Source organism: Chironomus tepperi, unplaced genomic scaffold, assembly GCF_022539635.2.
Source record: "Chironomus tepperi strain 1889 unplaced genomic scaffold, CSIRO-AGI_Ctep_v1 contig_422, whole genome shotgun sequence".
NCBI lineage: Eukaryota > Metazoa > Arthropoda > Insecta > Diptera > Chironomidae > Chironomus > Chironomus tepperi.
Window position 1 is genome coordinate 192,520 of NW_027226544.1, and position 20,253 is coordinate 212,772.

At 32.8% G+C, this 20,253-nt stretch overlaps 1 protein-coding gene across 28 annotated transcripts in view; it reads right to left on the bottom strand.

Annotated features, from left to right (window-relative positions):
- Positions 1-17,996: 17,996 nt before the first annotated feature.
- Mhc (myosin heavy chain) overlaps positions 17,997-20,253 on the bottom strand; it is a 29,852-nt gene continuing 27,595 nt past the window's right edge. For 27 of the 28 annotated variants that reach the window (XM_070649302.1, XM_070649303.1, XM_070649298.1 and 24 more), the window contains exon 16: positions 17,997-19,474. In XM_070649302.1, coding sequence (XP_070505403.1) covers positions 19,421-19,474 — 54 coding nt within the window. In that variant the 3' untranslated portion in view covers positions 17,997-19,420. Of the gene's footprint in view, positions 19,475-20,051; positions 20,218-20,253 lie in introns of all 28 variants that reach the window. The other variant, XR_011545068.1, reaches the window with a different exon arrangement.

A 20,253-nucleotide genomic window follows, 5' to 3' on the forward strand; every position in this document is an offset into this window, starting at 1 on the left:
AAATTTTTTCTGCATAGGTAATCTTCTATAGCCTATAAAAATCCAACTGCAAAATTTTTAAGGTCTAACTCACTTTATCATATTCACACCAAATTTTCAATTTGGGTGAATATATTGTTTTTGGTCTATCACTGAAACCACTTTTTTTGATTTGCTGGATTACCCTAGGGGAATTGCCCCATATAGTTGCTAGCCAAAAGTCTGTGCCTGGAAATACCAATCCAACAGTGAAAACCGCATCTCATTTGGTGCTTCCAGTGCCGAGAAATCGAAAAAAAACGCTTTCTGTCATTAAGTTAGCAAGTTAGCAAGTTAGCAAGTTAGCAAGTTAGCAAGTTAGCAAGTTAGCAAGTTAGCAAGTTAATCGGTGCGATAACTCGTTTCAAACTCAATATTAAGACTTCGGGTTTTTTGCATCTGATAGATATCGGTTATGGCAAGAGCTGTATTGTTTTTGGAGCCATAAGATGCTTCCACTGAGGCACACGATGCAAAAATCTGTCATTTTTTTGCAAAATTATAGCCGATTATTCCAAAACACGTGTCAAAAAAATCATAGTTTTGGATAATTTTTTCGATGTTACACTGTGTAATAGTGAAAAAATGACCGAAAAATTACTTTTTCAGCACTCGTTACACACTGTAACATCGAAAAAATCACAAAAAAACACTGATTTTTTTGATGTTACACTGTGTAACAGTGAAAAATTTACCAAAAAAATACGTTTTCAGCACCGGTTATATCGTGTAACATCAAAAAAATCACCAACAAACACTTTCATATTCACACCAAATTTTCAATTTCGGCACGATAACTCGCTTCAAACTCAATATTATGACTTCGGGTTTTTTGCATCTGATAGTCATTGGTTATGGCAAGAACTGATTAGATTTTGGAACTATAAGATGCTTCCAGTGAGGCACATGATGCAAATAACTATCATTTTTTGCAAATTTATACCCGATTATTCCAAAACACATTTTAATTTCTTTATAAAACTGAGAGTTTTCGGTTTTTTTGAATAATTCCGAAAACGTCTAGAGATATTAGCACATAGTTTATGTATGCAAAATTTCAACTCATAATAGTGAAACCACTGACCACCAGAGTCAATTGAATGCTTTTGTTCGATTCTCCTATTGGTGCACATATAATGAAATTTTTTCTGCATAGGTAATCTTCTATAGCCTATAAAAATCCAACTGCAAAATTTTTAAGGTCTAACTCACTTTATCATATTCACACCAAATTTTCAATTTGGGTGAATATATTGTTTTTGGTCTATCACTGAAACCACTTTTTTTGATTTGCTGGATTACCCTAGGGGAATTGCCCCATATAGTTGCTAGCCAAAAGTCTGTGCCTGGAAATACCAATCCAACAGTGAAAACCGCATCTCATTTGGTGCTTCCAGTGCCGAGAAATCGAAAAAAAACGCTTTCTGTCATTAAGTTAGCAAGTTAGCAAGTTAGCAAGTTAGCAAGTTAGCAAGTTAGCAAGTTAATCGGTGCGATAACTCGTTTCAAACTCAATATTAAGACTTCGGGTTTTTTGCATCTGATAGATATCGGTTATGGCAAGAGCTGTATTGTTTTTGGAGCCATAAGATGCTTCCACTGAGGCACACGATGCAAAAATCTGTCATTTTTTTGCAAAATTATAGCCGATTATTCCAAAACACGTGTCAAAAAAATCATAGTTTTGGATAATTTTTTCGATGTTACACTGTGTAATAGTGAAAAAATGACCGAAAAATTACTTTTTCAGCACTCGTTACACACTGTAACATCGAAAAAATCACAAAAAAACACTGATTTTTTTGATGTTACACTGTGTAACAGTGAAAAATTTACCAAAAAAATACGTTTTCAGCACCGGTTATATCGTGTAACATCAAAAAAATCACCAACAAACACTTTCATATTCACACCAAATTTTCAATTTCGGCACGATAACTCGCTTCAAACTCAATATTATGACTTCGGGTTTTTTGCATCTGATAGTCATTGGTTATGGCAAGAACTGATTAGATTTTGGAACTATAAGATGCTTCCAGTGAGGCACATGATGCAAATAACTATCATTTTTTGCAAATTTATACCCGATTATTCCAAAACACATTTTAATTTCTTTATAAAACTGAGAGTTTTCGGTTTTTTTGAATAATTCCGAAAACGTCTAGAGATATTAGCACATAGTTTATGTATGCAAAATTTCAACTCATAATAGTGAAACCACTGACCACCAGAGTCAATTGAATGCTTTTGTTCGATTCTCCTATTGGTGCACATATAATGAAATTTTTTCTGCATAGGTAATCTTCTATAGCCTATAAAAATCCAACTGCAAAATTTTTAAGGTCTAACTCACTTTATCATATTCACACCAAATTTTCAATTTGGGTGAATATATTGTTTTTGGTCTATCACTGAAACCACTTTTTTTGATTTGCTGGATTACCCTAGGGGAATTGCCCCATATAGTTGCTAGCCAAAAGTCTGTGCCTGGAAATACCAATCCAACAGTGAAAACCGCATCTCATTTGGTGCTTCCAGTGCCGAGAAATCGAAAAAAAACGCTTTCTGTCATTAAGTTAGCAAGTTAGCAAGTTAGCAAGTTAGCAAGTTAGCAAGTTAGCAAGTTAATCGGTGCGATAACTCGTTTCAAACTCAATATTAAGACTTCGGGTTTTTTGCATCTGATAGATATCGGTTATGGCAAGAGCTGTATTGTTTTTGGAGCCATAAGATGCTTCCACTGAGGCACACGATGCAAAAATCTGTCATTTTTTTGCAAAATTATAGCCGATTATTCCAAAACACGTGTCAAAAAAATCATAGTTTTGGATAATTTTTTCGATGTTACACTGTGTAATAGTGAAAAAATGACCGAAAAATTACTTTTTCAGCACTCGTTACACACTGTAACATCGAAAAAATCACAAAAAAACACTGATTTTTTTGATGTTACACTGTGTAACAGTGAAAAATTTACCAAAAAAATACGTTTTCAGCACCGGTTATATCGTGTAACATCAAAAAAATCACCAACAAACACTTTCATATTCACACCAAATTTTCAATTTCGGCACGATAACTCGCTTCAAACTCAATATTATGACTTCGGGTTTTTTGCATCTGATAGTCATTGGTTATGGCAAGAACTGATTAGATTTTGGAACTATAAGATGCTTCCAGTGAGGCACATGATGCAAATAACTATCATTTTTTGCAAATTTATACCCGATTATTCCAAAACACATTTTAATTTCTTTATAAAACTGAGAGTTTTCGGTTTTTTTGAATAATTCCGAAAACGTCTAGAGATATTAGCACATAGTTTATGTATGCAAAATTTCAACTCATAATAGTGAAACCACTGACCACCAGAGTCAATTGAATGCTTTTGTTCGATTCTCCTATTGGTGCACATATAATGAAATTTTTTCTGCATAGGTAATCTTCTATAGCCTATAAAAATCCAACTGCAAAATTTTTAAGGTCTAACTCACTTTATCATATTCACACCAAATTTTCAATTTGGGTGAATATATTGTTTTTGGTCTATCACTGAAACCACTTTTTTTGATTTGCTGGATTACCCTAGGGGAATTGCCCCATATAGTTGCTAGCCAAAAGTCTGTGCCTGGAAATACCAATCCAACAGTGAAAACCGCATCTCATTTGGTGCTTCCAGTGCCGAGAAATCGAAAAAAACGCTTTCTGTCATTAAGTTAGCAAGTTAGCAAGTTAGCAAGTTAGCAAGTTAGCAAGTTAGCAAGTTAGCAAGTTAATCGGTGCGATAACTCGTTTCAAACTCAATATTAAGACTTCGGGTTTTTTGCATCTGATAGATATCGGTTATGGCAAGAGCTGTATTGTTTTTGGAGCCATAAGATGCTTCCACTGAGGCACACGATGCAAAAATCTGTCATTTTTTTGCAAAATTATAGCCGATTATTCCAAAACACGTGTCAAAAAAATCATAGTTTTGGATAATTTTTTCGATGTTACACTGTGTAATAGTGAAAAAATGACCGAAAAATTACTTTTTCAGCACTCGTTACACACTGTAACATCGAAAAAATCACAAAAAAACACTGATTTTTTTGATGTTACACTGTGTAACAGTGAAAAATTTACCAAAAAAATACGTTTTCAGCACCGGTTATATCGTGTAACATCAAAAAAATCACCAACAAACACTTTCATATTCACACCAAATTTTCAATTTCGGCACGATAACTCGCTTCAAACTCAATATTATGACTTCGGGTTTTTTGCATCTGATAGTCATTGGTTATGGCAAGAACTGATTAGATTTTGGAACTATAAGATGCTTCCAGTGAGGCACATGATGCAAATAACTATCATTTTTTGCAAATTTATACCCGATTATTCCAAAACACATTTTAATTTCTTTATAAAACTGAGAGTTTTCGGTTTTTTTGAATAATTCCGAAAACGTCTAGAGATATTAGCACATAGTTTATGTATGCAAAATTTCAACTCATAATAGTGAAACCACTGACCACCAGAGTCAATTGAATGCTTTTGTTCGATTCTCCTATTGGTGCACATATAATGAAATTTTTTCTGCATAGGTAATCTTCTATAGCCTATAAAAATCCAACTGCAAAATTTTTAAGGTCTAACTCACTTTATCATATTCACACCAAATTTTCAATTTGGGTGAATATATTGTTTTTGGTCTATCACTGAAACCACTTTTTTTGATTTGCTGGATTACCCTAGGGGAATTGCCCCATATAGTTGCTAGCCAAAAGTCTGTGCCTGGAAATACCAATCCAACAGTGAAAACCGCATCTCATTTGGTGCTTCCAGTGCCGAGAAATCGAAAAAAACGCTTTCTGTCATTAAGTTAGCAAGTTAGCAAGTTAGCAAGTTAGCAAGTTAGCAAGTTAGCAAGTTAATCGGTGCGATAACTCGTTTCAAACTCAATATTAAGACTTCGGGTTTTTTGCATCTGATAGATATCGGTTATGGCAAGAGCTGTATTGTTTTTGGAGCCATAAGATGCTTCCACTGAGGCACACGATGCAAAAATCTGTCATTTTTTTGCAAAATTATAGCCGATTATTCCAAAACACGTGTCAAAAAAATCATAGTTTTGGATAATTTTTTCGATGTTACACTGTGTAATAGTGAAAAAATGACCGAAAAATTACTTTTTCAGCACTCGTTACACACTGTAACATCGAAAAAATCACAAAAAAACACTGATTTTTTTGATGTTACACTGTGTAACAGTGAAAAATTTACCAAAAAAATACGTTTTCAGCACCGGTTATATCGTGTAACATCAAAAAAATCACCAACAAACACTTTCATATTCACACCAAATTTTCAATTTCGGCACGATAACTCGCTTCAAACTCAATATTATGACTTCGGGTTTTTTGCATCTGATAGTCATTGGTTATGGCAAGAACTGATTAGATTTTGGAACTATAAGATGCTTCCAGTGAGGCACATGATGCAAATAACTATCATTTTTTGCAAATTTATACCCGATTATTCCAAAACACATTTTAATTTCTTTATAAAACTGAGAGTTTTCGGTTTTTTTGAATAATTCCGAAAACGTCTAGAGATATTAGCACATAGTTTATGTATGCAAAATTTCAACTCATAATAGTGAAACCACTGACCACCAGAGTCAATTGAATGCTTTTGTTCGATTCTCCTATTGGTGCACATATAATGAAATTTTTTCTGCATAGGTAATCTTCTATAGCCTATAAAAATCCAACTGCAAAATTTTTAAGGTCTAACTCACTTTATCATATTCACACCAAATTTTCAATTTGGGTGAATATATTGTTTTTGGTCTATCACTGAAACCACTTTTTTTGATTTGCTGGATTACCCTAGGGGAATTGCCCCATATAGTTGCTAGCCAAAAGTCTGTGCCTGGAAATACCAATCCAACAGTGAAAACCGCATCTCATTTGGTGCTTCCAGTGCCGAGAAATCGAAAAAAACGCTTTCTGTCATTAAGTTAGCAAGTTAGCAAGTTAGCAAGTTAGCAAGTTAGCAAGTTAGCAAGTTAGCAAGTTAATCGGTGCGATAACTCGTTTCAAACTCAATATTAAGACTTCGGGTTTTTTGCATCTGATAGATATCGGTTATGGCAAGAGCTGTATTGTTTTTGGAGCCATAAGATGCTTCCACTGAGGCACACGATGCAAAAATCTGTCATTTTTTTGCAAAATTATAGCCGATTATTCCAAAACACGTGTCAAAAAAATCATAGTTTTGGATAATTTTTTCGATGTTACACTGTGTAATAGTGAAAAAATGACCGAAAAATTACTTTTTCAGCACTCGTTACACACTGTAACATCGAAAAAATCACAAAAAAACACTGATTTTTTTGATGTTACACTGTGTAACAGTGAAAAATTTACCAAAAAAATACGTTTTCAGCACCGGTTATATCGTGTAACATCAAAAAAATCACCAACAAACACTTTCATATTCACACCAAATTTTCAATTTCGGCACGATAACTCGCTTCAAACTCAATATTATGACTTCGGGTTTTTTGCATCTGATAGTCATTGGTTATGGCAAGAACTGATTAGATTTTGGAACTATAAGATGCTTCCAGTGAGGCACATGATGCAAATAACTATCATTTTTTGCAAATTTATACCCGATTATTCCAAAACACATTTTAATTTCTTTATAAAACTGAGAGTTTTCGGTTTTTTTGAATAATTCCGAAAACGTCTAGAGATATTAGCACATAGTTTATGTATGCAAAATTTCAACTCATAATAGTGAAACCACTGACCACCAGAGTCAATTGAATGCTTTTGTTCGATTCTCCTATTGGTGCACATATAATGAAATTTTTTCTGCATAGGTAATCTTCTATAGCCTATAAAAATCCAACTGCAAAATTTTTAAGGTCTAACTCACTTTATCATATTCACACCAAATTTTCAATTTGGGTGAATATATTGTTTTTGGTCTATCACTGAAACCACTTTTTTTGATTTGCTGGATTACCCTAGGGGAATTGCCCCATATAGTTGCTAGCCAAAAGTCTGTGCCTGGAAATACCAATCCAACAGTGAAAACCGCATCTCATTTGGTGCTTCCAGTGCCGAGAAATCGAAAAAAACGCTTTCTGTCATTAAGTTAGCAAGTTAGCAAGTTAGCAAGTTAGCAAGTTAGCAAGTTAGCAAGTTAATCGGTGCGATAACTCGTTTCAAACTCAATATTAAGACTTCGGGTTTTTTGCATCTGATAGATATCGGTTATGGCAAGAGCTGTATTGTTTTTGGAGCCATAAGATGCTTCCACTGAGGCACACGATGCAAAAATCTGTCATTTTTTTGCAAAATTATAGCCGATTATTCCAAAACACGTGTCAAAAAAATCATAGTTTTGGATAATTTTTTCGATGTTACACTGTGTAATAGTGAAAAAATGACCGAAAAATTACTTTTTCAGCACTCGTTACACACTGTAACATCGAAAAAATCACAAAAAAACACTGATTTTTTTGATGTTACACTGTGTAACAGTGAAAAATTTACCAAAAAAATACGTTTTCAGCACCGGTTATATCGTGTAACATCAAAAAAATCACCAACAAACACTTTCATATTCACACCAAATTTTCAATTTCGGCACGATAACTCGCTTCAAACTCAATATTATGACTTCGGGTTTTTTGCATCTGATAGTCATTGGTTATGGCAAGAACTGATTAGATTTTGGAACTATAAGATGCTTCCAGTGAGGCACATGATGCAAATAACTATCATTTTTTGCAAATTTATACCCGATTATTCCAAAACACATTTTAATTTCTTTATAAAACTGAGAGTTTTCGGTTTTTTTGAATAATTCCGAAAACGTCTAGAGATATTAGCACATAGTTTATGTATGCAAAATTTCAACTCATAATAGTGAAACCACTGACCACCAGAGTCAATTGAATGCTTTTGTTCGATTCTCCTATTGGTGCACATATAATGAAATTTTTTCTGCATAGGTAATCTTCTATAGCCTATAAAAATCCAACTGCAAAATTTTTAAGGTCTAACTCACTTTATCATATTCACACCAAATTTTCAATTTGGGTGAATATATTGTTTTTGGTCTATCACTGAAACCACTTTTTTTGATTTGCTGGATTACCCTAGGGGAATTGCCCCATATAGTTGCTAGCCAAAAGTCTGTGCCTGGAAATACCAATCCAACAGTGAAAACCGCATCTCATTTGGTGCTTCCAGTGCCGAGAAATCGAAAAAAAACGCTTTCTGTCATTAAGTTAGCAAGTTAGCAAGTTAGCAAGTTAGCAAGTTAGCAAGTTAGCAAGTTAATCGGTGCGATAACTCGTTTCAAACTCAATATTAAGACTTCGGGTTTTTTGCATCTGATAGATATCGGTTATGGCAAGAGCTGTATTGTTTTTGGAGCCATAAGATGCTTCCACTGAGGCACACGATGCAAAAATCTGTCATTTTTTTGCAAAATTATAGCCGATTATTCCAAAACACGTGTCAAAAAAATCATAGTTTTGGATAATTTTTTCGATGTTACACTGTGTAATAGTGAAAAAATGACCGAAAAATTACTTTTTCAGCACTCGTTACACACTGTAACATCGAAAAAATCACAAAAAAACACTGATTTTTTTGATGTTACACTGTGTAACAGTGAAAAATTTACCAAAAAAATACGTTTTCAGCACCGGTTATATCGTGTAACATCAAAAAAATCACCAACAAACACTTTCATATTCACACCAAATTTTCAATTTCGGCACGATAACTCGCTTCAAACTCAATATTATGACTTCGGGTTTTTTGCATCTGATAGTCATTGGTTATGGCAAGAACTGATTAGATTTTGGAACTATAAGATGCTTCCAGTGAGGCACATGATGCAAATAACTATCATTTTTTGCAAATTTATACCCGATTATTCCAAAACACATTTTAATTTCTTTATAAAACTGAGAGTTTTCGGTTTTTTTGAATAATTCCGAAAACGTCTAGAGATATTAGCACATAGTTTATGTATGCAAAATTTCAACTCATAATAGTGAAACCACTGACCACCAGAGTCAATTGAATGCTTTTGTTCGATTCTCCTATTGGTGCACATATAATGAAATTTTTTCTGCATAGGTAATCTTCTATAGCCTATAAAAATCCAACTGCAAAATTTTTAAGGTCTAACTCACTTTATCATATTCACACCAAATTTTCAATTTGGGTGAATATATTGTTTTTGGTCTATCACTGAAACCACTTTTTTTGATTTGCTGGATTACCCTAGGGGAATTGCCCCATATAGTTGCTAGCCAAAAGTCTGTGCCTGGAAATACCAATCCAACAGTGAAAACCGCATCTCATTTGGTGCTTCCAGTGCCGAGAAATCGAAAAAAACGCTTTCTGTCATTAAGTTAGCAAGTTAGCAAGTTAGCAAGTTAGCAAGTTAGCAAGTTAGCAAGTTAGCAAGTTAATCGGTGCGATAACTCGTTTCAAACTCAATATTAAGACTTCGGGTTTTTTGCATCTGATAGATATCGGTTATGGCAAGAGCTGTATTGTTTTTGGAGCCATAAGATGCTTCCACTGAGGCACACGATGCAAAAATCTGTCATTTTTTTGCAAAATTATAGCCGATTATTCCAAAACACGTGTCAAAAAAATCATAGTTTTGGATAATTTTTTCGATGTTACACTGTGTAATAGTGAAAAAATGACCGAAAAATTACTTTTTCAGCACTCGTTACACACTGTAACATCGAAAAAATCACAAAAAAACACTGATTTTTTTGATGTTACACTGTGTAACAGTGAAAAATTTACCAAAAAAATACGTTTTCAGCACCGGTTATATCGTGTAACATCAAAAAAATCACCAACAAACACTTTCATATTCACACCAAATTTTCAATTTCGGCACGATAACTCGCTTCAAACTCAATATTATGACTTCGGGTTTTTTGCATCTGATAGTCATTGGTTATGGCAAGAACTGATTAGATTTTGGAACTATAAGATGCTTCCAGTGAGGCACATGATGCAAATAACTATCATTTTTTGCAAATTTATACCCGATTATTCCAAAACACATTTTAATTTCTTTATAAAACTGAGAGTTTTCGGTTTTTTTGAATAATTCCGAAAACGTCTAGAGATATTAGCACATAGTTTATGTATGCAAAATTTCAACTCATAATAGTGAAACCACTGACCACCAGAGTCAATTGAATGCTTTTGTTCGATTCTCCTATTGGTGCACATATAATGAAATTTTTTCTGCATAGGTAATCTTCTATAGCCTATAAAAATCCAACTGCAAAATTTTTAAGGTCTAACTCACTTTATCATATTCACACCAAATTTTCAATTTGGGTGAATATATTGTTTTTGGTCTATCACTGAAACCACTTTTTTTGATTTGCTGGATTACCCTAGGGGAATTGCCCCATATAGTTGCTAGCCAAAAGTCTGTGCCTGGAAATACCAATCCAACAGTGAAAACCGCATCTCATTTGGTGCTTCCAGTGCCGAGAAATCGAAAAAAAACGCTTTCTGTCATTAAGTTAGCAAGTTAGCAAGTTAGCAAGTTAGCAAGTTAGCAAGTTAATCGGTGCGATAACTCGTTTCAAACTCAATATTAAGACTTCGGGTTTTTTGCATCTGATAGATATCGGTTATGGCAAGAGCTGTATTGTTTTTGGAGCCATAAGATGCTTCCACTGAGGCACACGATGCAAAAATCTGTCATTTTTTTGCAAAATTATAGCCGATTATTCCAAAACACGTGTCAAAAAAATCATAGTTTTGGATAATTTTTTCGATGTTACACTGTGTAATAGTGAAAAAATGACCGAAAAATTACTTTTTCAGCACTCGTTACACACTGTAACATCGAAAAAATCACAAAAAAACACTGATTTTTTTGATGTTACACTGTGTAACAGTGAAAAATTTACCAAAAAAATACGTTTTCAGCACCGGTTATATCGTGTAACATCAAAAAAATCACCAACAAACACTTTCATATTCACACCAAATTTTCAATTTCGGCACGATAACTCGCTTCAAACTCAATATTATGACTTCGGGTTTTTTGCATCTGATAGTCATTGGTTATGGCAAGAACTGATTAGATTTTGGAACTATAAGATGCTTCCAGTGAGGCACATGATGCAAATAACTATCATTTTTTGCAAATTTATACCCGATTATTCCAAAACACATTTTAATTTCTTTATAAAACTGAGAGTTTTCGGTTTTTTTGAATAATTCCGAAAACGTCTAGAGATATTAGCACATAGTTTATGTATGCAAAATTTCAACTCATAATAGTGAAACCACTGACCACCAGAGTCAATTGAATGCTTTTGTTCGATTCTCCTATTGGTGCACATATAATGAAATTTTTTCTGCATAGGTAATCTTCTATAGCCTATAAAAATCCAACTGCAAAATTTTTAAGGTCTAACTCACTTTATCATATTCACACCAAATTTTCAATTTGGGTGAATATATTGTTTTTGGTCTATCACTGAAACCACTTTTTTTGATTTGCTGGATTACCCTAGGGGAATTGCCCCATATAGTTGCTAGCCAAAAGTCTGTGCCTGGAAATACCAATCCAACAGTGAAAACCGCATCTCATTTGGTGCTTCCAGTGCCGAGAAATCGAAAAAAACGCTTTCTGTCATTAAGTTAGCAAGTTAGCAAGTTAGCAAGTTAGCAAGTTAGCAAGTTAGCAAGTTAATCGGTGCGATAACTCGTTTCAAACTCAATATTAAGACTTCGGGTTTTTTGCATCTGATAGATATCGGTTATGGCAAGAGCTGTATTGTTTTTGGAGCCATAAGATGCTTCCACTGAGGCACACGATGCAAAAATCTGTCATTTTTTTGCAAAATTATAGCCGATTATTCCAAAACACGTGTCAAAAAAATCATAGTTTTGGATAATTTTTTCGATGTTACACTGTGTAATAGTGAAAAAATGACCGAAAAATTACTTTTTCAGCACTCGTTACACACTGTAACATCGAAAAAATCACAAAAAAACACTGATTTTTTTGATGTTACACTGTGTAACAGTGAAAAATTTACCAAAAAAATACGTTTTCAGCACCGGTTATATCGTGTAACATCAAAAAAATCACCAACAAACACTTTCATATTCACACCAAATTTTCAATTTCGGCACGATAACTCGCTTCAAACTCAATATTATGACTTCGGGTTTTTTGCATCTGATAGTCATTGGTTATGGCAAGAACTGATTAGATTTTGGAACTATAAGATGCTTCCAGTGAGGCACATGATGCAAATAACTATCATTTTTTGCAAATTTATACCCGATTATTCCAAAACACATTTTAATTTCTTTATAAAACTGAGAGTTTTCGGTTTTTTTGAATAATTCCGAAAACGTCTAGAGATATTAGCACATAGTTTATGTATGCAAAATTTCAACTCATAATAGTGAAACCACTGACCACCAGAGTCAATTGAATGCTTTTGTTCGATTCTCCTATTGGTGCACATATAATGAAATTTTTTCTGCATAGGTAATCTTCTATAGCCTATAAAAATCCAACTGCAAAATTTTTAAGGTCTAACTCACTTTATCATATTCACACCAAATTTTCAATTTGGGTGAATATATTGTTTTTGGTCTATCACTGAAACCACTTTTTTTGATTTGCTGGATTACCCTAGGGGAATTGCCCCATATAGTTGCTAGCCAAAAGTCTGTGCCTGGAAATACCAATCCAACAGTGAAAACCGCATCTCATTTGGTGCTTCCAGTGCCGAGAAATCGAAAAAAACGCTTTCTGTCATTAAGTTAGCAAGTTAGCAAGTTAGCAAGTTAGCAAGTTAGCAAGTTAGCAAGTTAGCAAGTTAATCGGTGCGATAACTCGTTTCAAACTCAATATTAAGACTTCGGGTTTTTTGCATCTGATAGATATCGGTTATGGCAAGAGCTGTATTGTTTTTGGAGCCATAAGATGCTTCCACTGAGGCACACGATGCAAAAATCTGTCATTTTTTTGCAAAATTATAGCCGATTATTCCAAAACACGTGTCAAAAAAATCATAGTTTTGGATAATTTTTTCGATGTTACACTGTGTAATAGTGAAAAAATGACCGAAAAATTACTTTTTCAGCACTCGTTACACACTGTAACATCGAAAAAATCACAAAAAAACACTGATTTTTTTGATGTTACACTGTGTAACAGTGAAAAATTTACCAAAAAAATACGTTTTCAGCACCGGTTATATCGTGTAACATCAAAAAAATCACCAACAAACACTTTCATATTCACACCAAATTTTCAATTTCGGCACGATAACTCGCTTCAAACTCAATATTATGACTTCGGGTTTTTTGCATCTGATAGTCATTGGTTATGGCAAGAACTGATTAGATTTTGGAACTATAAGATGCTTCCAGTGAGGCACATGATGCAAATAACTATCATTTTTTGCAAATTTATACCCGATTATTCCAAAACACATTTTAATTTCTTTATAAAACTGAGAGTTTTCGGTTTTTTTGAATAATTCCGAAAACGTCTAGAGATATTAGCACATAGTTTATGTATGCAAAATTTCAACTCATAATAGTGAAACCACTGACCACCAGAGTCAATTGAATGCTTTTGTTCGATTCTCCTATTGGTGCACATATAATGAAATTTTTTCTGCATAGGTAATCTTCTATAGCCTATAAAAATCCAACTGCAAAATTTTTAAGGTCTAACTCACTTTATCATATTCACACCAAATTTTCAATTTGGGTGAATATATTGTTTTTGGTCTATCACTGAAACCACTTTTTTTGATTTGCTGGATTACCCTAGGGGAATTGCCCCATATAGTTGCTAGCCAAAAGTCTGTGCCTGGAAATACCAATCCAACAGTGAAAACCGCATCTCATTTGGTGCTTCCAGTGCCGAGAAATCGAAAAAAAACGCTTTCTGTCATTAAGTTAGCAAGTTAGCAAGTTAGCAAGTTAGCAAGTTAGCAAGTTAGCAAGTTAATCGGTGCGATAACTCGTTTCAAACTCAATATTAAGACTTCGGGTTTTTTGCATCTGATAGATATCGGTTATGGCAAGAGCTGTATTGTTTTTGGAGCCATAAGATGCTTCCACTGAGGCACACGATGCAAAAATCTGTCATTTTTTTGCAAAATTATAGCCGATTATTCCAAAACACGTGTCAAAAAAATCATAGTTTTGGATAATTTTTTCGATGTTACACTGTGTAATAGTGAAAAAATGACCGAAAAATTACTTTTTCAGCACTCGTTACACACTGTAACATCGAAAAAATCACAAAAAAACACTGATTTTTTTGATGTTACACTGTGTAACAGTGAAAAATTTACCAAAAAAATACGTTTTCAGCACCGGTTATATCGTGTAACATCAAAAAAATCACCAACAAACACTTTCATATTCACACCAAATTTTCAATTTCGGCACGATAACTCGCTTCAAACTCAATATTATGACTTCGGGTTTTTTGCATCTGATAGTCATTGGTTATGGCAAGAACTGATTAGATTTTGGAACTATAAGATGCTTCCAGTGAGGCACATGATGCAAATAACTATCATTTTTTGCAAATTTATACCCGATTATTCCAAAACACATTTTAATTTCTTTATAAAACTGAGAGTTTTCGGTTTTTTTGAATAATTCCGAAAACGTCTAGAGATATTAGCACATAGTTTATGTATGCAAAATTTCAACTCATAATAGTGAAACCACTGACCACCAGAGTCAATTGAATGCTTTTGTTCGATTCTCCTATTGGTGCACATATAATGAAATTTTTTCTGCATAGGTAATCTTCTATAGCCTATAAAAATCCAACTGCAAAATTTTTAAGGTCTAACTCACTTTATCATATTCACACCAAATTTTCAATTTGGGTGAATATATTGTTTTTGGTCTATCACTGAAACCACTTTTTTTGATTTGCTGGATTACCCTAGGGGAATTGCCCCATATAGTTGCTAGCCAAAAGTCTGTGCCTGGAAATACCAATCCAACAGTGAAAACCGCATCTCATTTGGTGCTTCCAGTGCCGAGAAATCGAAAAAAAACGCTTTCTGTCATTAAGTTAGCAAGTTAGCAAGTTAGCAAGTTAGCAAGTTAGCAAGTTAGCAAGTTAGCAAGTTAATCGGTGCGATAACTCGTTTCAAACTCAATATTAAGACTTCGGGTTTTTTGCATCTGATAGATATCGGTTATGGCAAGAGCTGTATTGTTTTTGGAGCCATAAGATGCTTCCACTGAGGCACACGATGCAAAAATCTGTCATTTTTTTGCAAAATTATAGCCGATTATTCCAAAACACGTGTCAAAAAAATCATAGTTTTGGATAATTTTTTCGATGTTACACTGTGTAATAGTGAAAAAATGACCGAAAAATTACTTTTTCAGCACTCGTTACACACTGTAACATCGAAAAAATCACAAAAAAACACTGATTTTTTTGATGTTACACTGTGTAACAGTGAAAAATTTACCAAAAAAATACGTTTTCAGCACCGGTTATATCGTGTAACATCAAAAAAATCACCAACAAACACTTTCATATTCACACCAAATTTTCAATTTCGGCACGATAACTCGCTTCAAACTCAATATTATGACTTCGGGTTTTTTGCATCTGATAGTCATTGGTTATGGCAAGAACTGATTAGATTTTGGAACTATAAGATGCTTCCAGTGAGGCACATGATGCAAATAACTATCATTTTTTGCAAATTTATACCCGATTATTCCAAAACACATTTTAATTTCTTTATAAAACTGAGAGTTTTCGGTTTTTTTGAATAATTCCGAAAACGTCTAGAGATATTAGCACATAGTTTATGTATGCAAAATTTCAACTCATAATAGTGAAACCACTGACCACCAGAGTCAATTGAATGCTTTTGTTCGATTCTCCTATTGGTGCACATATAATGAAATTTTTTCTGCATAGGTAATCTTCTATAGCCTATAAAAATCCAACTGCAAAATTTTTAAGGTCTAACTCACTTTATCATATTCACACCAAATTTTCAATTTGGGTGAATATATTGTTTTTGGTCTATCACTGAAACCACTTTTTTTGATTTGCTGGATTACCCTAGGGGAATTGCCCCATATAGTTGCTAGCCAAAAGTCTGTGCCTGGAAATACCAATCCAACAGTGAAAACCGCATCTCATTTGGTGCTTCCAGTGCCGAGAAATCGAAAAAAACGCTTTCTGTCATTAAGTTAGCAAGTTAGCAAGTTAGCAAGTTAGCAAGTTAGCAAGTTAGCAAGTTAATCGGTGCGATAACTCGTTTCAAACTCAATATTAAGACTTCGGGTTTTTTGCATCTGATAGATATCGGTTATGGCAAGAGCTGTATTGTTTTTGGAGCCATAAGATGCTTCCACTGAGGCACACGATGCAAAAATCTGTCATTTTTTTGCAAAATTATAGCCGATTATTCCAAAACACGTGTCAAAAAAATCGCGGCCTCGCTTCGCTCGGCCGCACATTATTAAGGTTTTTTCTTATCTTGATTTTAATTAAGTAAAAATTAAGCATTTATAAATGTGTTTTATCCACAAGATTAATATAAGTATTTAAAACGATTTGGCGTAATGCAATCGTAGCAATGTAATGATATTTTAGCTTTATCATGTCGTGTGTTCAAGTCCTACTATTTTTTTTATTTTTTCATTTTTTGAGTTGTTTTTTTTTGGAACCCTTATACTTTACCATAAATATAAATATTAAATCAGATTAATTTATCATAAATATTGCAAAACAGACACCTGTGACAGGCAAAAACCATACAATTCCTTGATAATTTGTATGGATTTGTAAGAAATTCTATACAAATTGGTTTTTGTCTGTCACAGGTGCCTGTTTTGTAACTCTATATTATATGTATTAATTAGAGATATCTTTCGATCTATGCCTATTTTTTAGAAAACAAAAACATGTGATAAAATAGAATCTGCGCTGGCTCCTATAGTGATCTATATTAGTACTGTAATCTACCCAAGTCGGGCGAGCGAAGCTCAGCCCGGCTCCTATAGTGATCTATATTAGTACTGTAATCTACCCAAGTCGGGCGAGCGAAGCTCAGCCCGGCTCCTATAGTGATCTATATTAGTACTGTAATATACCCAAGTCGGGCGAGCGAAGCTCAGCCCGGCTCCTATAGTGATCTATATTAGTACTGTAATCTACAGTGTGAGTAGAAAAATAGTTCGAGCGAAGCTCGAACATTAATAGTTCGAACGCAGTTCGGACTTGGTTGAGCGAAGCTCACAAATTTTTGCGCCCTGAACGGAGCGAAGCGAGTGAAGGCGTGAAAATTTTCCCAAACAGTACAAACTGCATTTATATCAAAAAATGTTGCCGTGTGGAAAAAAATAGTTCGAGCGAAGCTCGAACATTAACAGTTCGAACGCAGTTCGGACTTGGTTGAGCGAAGCGCACAAATTTTTGCGCCCTGAACGGAGCGAAGCGAGTGAAGGCGTGAAAATTTTCCCAAACAGTACAAACTGCATTTATATCAAGAAATGTTGCCGTGTGGAAAAAAATAGTTCGAGCGAAGCTCGAACATTAATGGTTCGAATGCATACTTCATTTGAATAATTTTAGTTACTATGTAAGTAATCATTATTTATCACATTTATTTGATGAATCTTTTATTTTGTTCAAGTTGTTTTTTTAATTCTTACTTTTCTGAACAGTTTTCTGATCTGTGTATGGTGTGAATATTCCATGAAGCGTGATCCGCTTCATTACTAGTTTTTATTTAATTTTAAAAGTAATAATTTGAAATTTCAATTTTGAAAAGTGAAACATTTATGACTTGATGACAAATAGTTTATCTGAAAGATTTTTTAAAAATTTATTTTCTGTAATAAAAGTTGAAATTTGAATGAAAAAGTCAAAAATTTAAATGATTTTATTAATATAAGTATTTTTTATTTTTTATTTTTTTCTTTGTATAATTAGATGTTTTTTTTTTTGTTGATGTTCAATGGTTCACACATACTTTTTATTTTCTCTCGGAGATAAATTCGGATAAAAGGATATTTTATACAAATAAATTGAGAATGTTGTTGTAAATTTCAAAAAAAAAAAAAAAACAAAAACATTTCACTAATAAATTTACAATAAAAAAGGTTTTAAATTTCTTTGTTTTTTATCTCATTTTTAGTTTAAAAAAAGGAAAAATCTTAAAATGACTAAAAATGAACTTTTCGCGTATAGAAAATCAAAGGTTGTCATTTGATGAAATAGTGGGCTGAATTTGATGTTAAAACGTGTCTCATTATTATTTATTTTATTTTATTTGTGTCTCTATTTTTATTTTCTCTCATGTGTGTTTCCACATTTCCTCGTTTCTGACTTTCCAAATGCGTAAATAGTTTATTTTTCTTATAGATATTTTCCTTTCTATTCTGGGCGATTTTTCGCGGAAATTTAAAATTATTAATTTTTAATGAAAAGTTTAAAGTGAAAAATTTTTAAAAATTTTCTTTTTTTTTTGTCGTTTTCGCTCTCAAAGGAAGAAAATTTTTCATCAAAAATCAAATAAATTCCATTCTATCCGAATTTACAAGTGCAATATTAAATTAAATCTTTTTTATTAATTAAAATTACAAAAAGAACGAAGAAAAATAAATACATTATTGAAAATTTTCCGAAGAATTTTTCTCACTTTTGAATTAAAAGTGCGATTCTACAAAATTTCTATATAGCATTTCTTTCCCATTTAAATTATAGTTTTTTTTTAAAAAAATCTTAGTACATCGGCGCATTTTTTTTTTTGTTTGTTTAAAAATAAAGAAGACAAAAAAAAGAATTAAAATTAAAACATAAAATCATAAAGAAAATTTGCTTTTTTTCTTTTCTTTACTTTGCATTTTGGGCTTTCGAGTTTTTTCCTTTTTTTTCTGCGGTGTGTGATATAAAAAAATTTTCTTTAGCTATTTTCTTTTGATGAAAAATTTGATGGAATTTTCAATTTGCTTGATTTTTTTTTTGTTTTTTGATTTTATAACAAAAAAAAAAAGAATTTTCTTTCACTTTTTTTTGGGTGTTACGAGTTGCATTTTTTACAAAAAATTCTGCTACTGGTATCGGTGTATATAAAAAAAGTTAGTCGAAAATGACGCAAATTTTAATTTGATATATAAAAAAAGAATTAAAAATAAAACAATAAATTGAAATTAAATATAAAAAAAAAGATTCTCTCTCGAAACTAATAAAAAAAAACGAAAATGATTTGACAGTTTTTGTGTAAAAAGGTGATTTTTTATAAATTTTCTTTTGTTTTTATCGTTGAGCAAGGTCGAAGCGTGAAGTTGTTAATTTATTCATCAAATCCGAACATTCCATCAGCCAATTGGCGGTTTGGTCTTTGGGGCTGTAAAGATAATTTAAATTGTGGAATTATTAAATTAATTCAATTTTTAAATTCACTCCAAGGGATGGTTAAATTTTGAATTGTAACTGCCAAAAAAAAAACCAAAAAAATTCTATTTCTATATTAATCACATCCCTTGAAATCTTGAGGATAAATGTGTCAAAAATAAGGATAAAATCCAATTAGATGTGCGATGATAATTTCAAAGAGGAAATCTGCTTTTCAAAATTGAAAATTCATCAAAAACCGTTACGAAATAAATTCAAATTAATCTTCAATGTTTCAGCAAAATTCAAATATTTTTTCTAACGGTTTTCAACAAATTTCAATATTGGAAGTAATATTTTCAGGATTTTACAGCCTATTCGATGTGCCGATACAGCAATGCGAATATGCAAAAAACAAACAAAAGGAAATTTTTAAGGAAGCTCTTGTGTATATTGTGTACAGTGTAGGTAGCCTAATTTGAATTCACATTTTGTGTAAGACTGTAAGAATTGGTGAAGTATGGTGAAAACACAAAACGGAAGTAACAAAAAACAAATATAAAAGTATAAAAAAATAAAGTTGAACTTACTAATTTTAATACAAAAGACAATAGCATGAAATATGACTTTTGGATAAAGTTTGGAATTGAGAAAGACTTTGAAAAGATTTTATGAGATATAAAATTTTAAAAGAATTTATTCCAAAACACTGAAACGACCTGCTGCGGGCTGTGGCTATAATGATGAGAAAATTTACTGATATGAGAAATAGTAGAAGTATGCTCGAGTCTA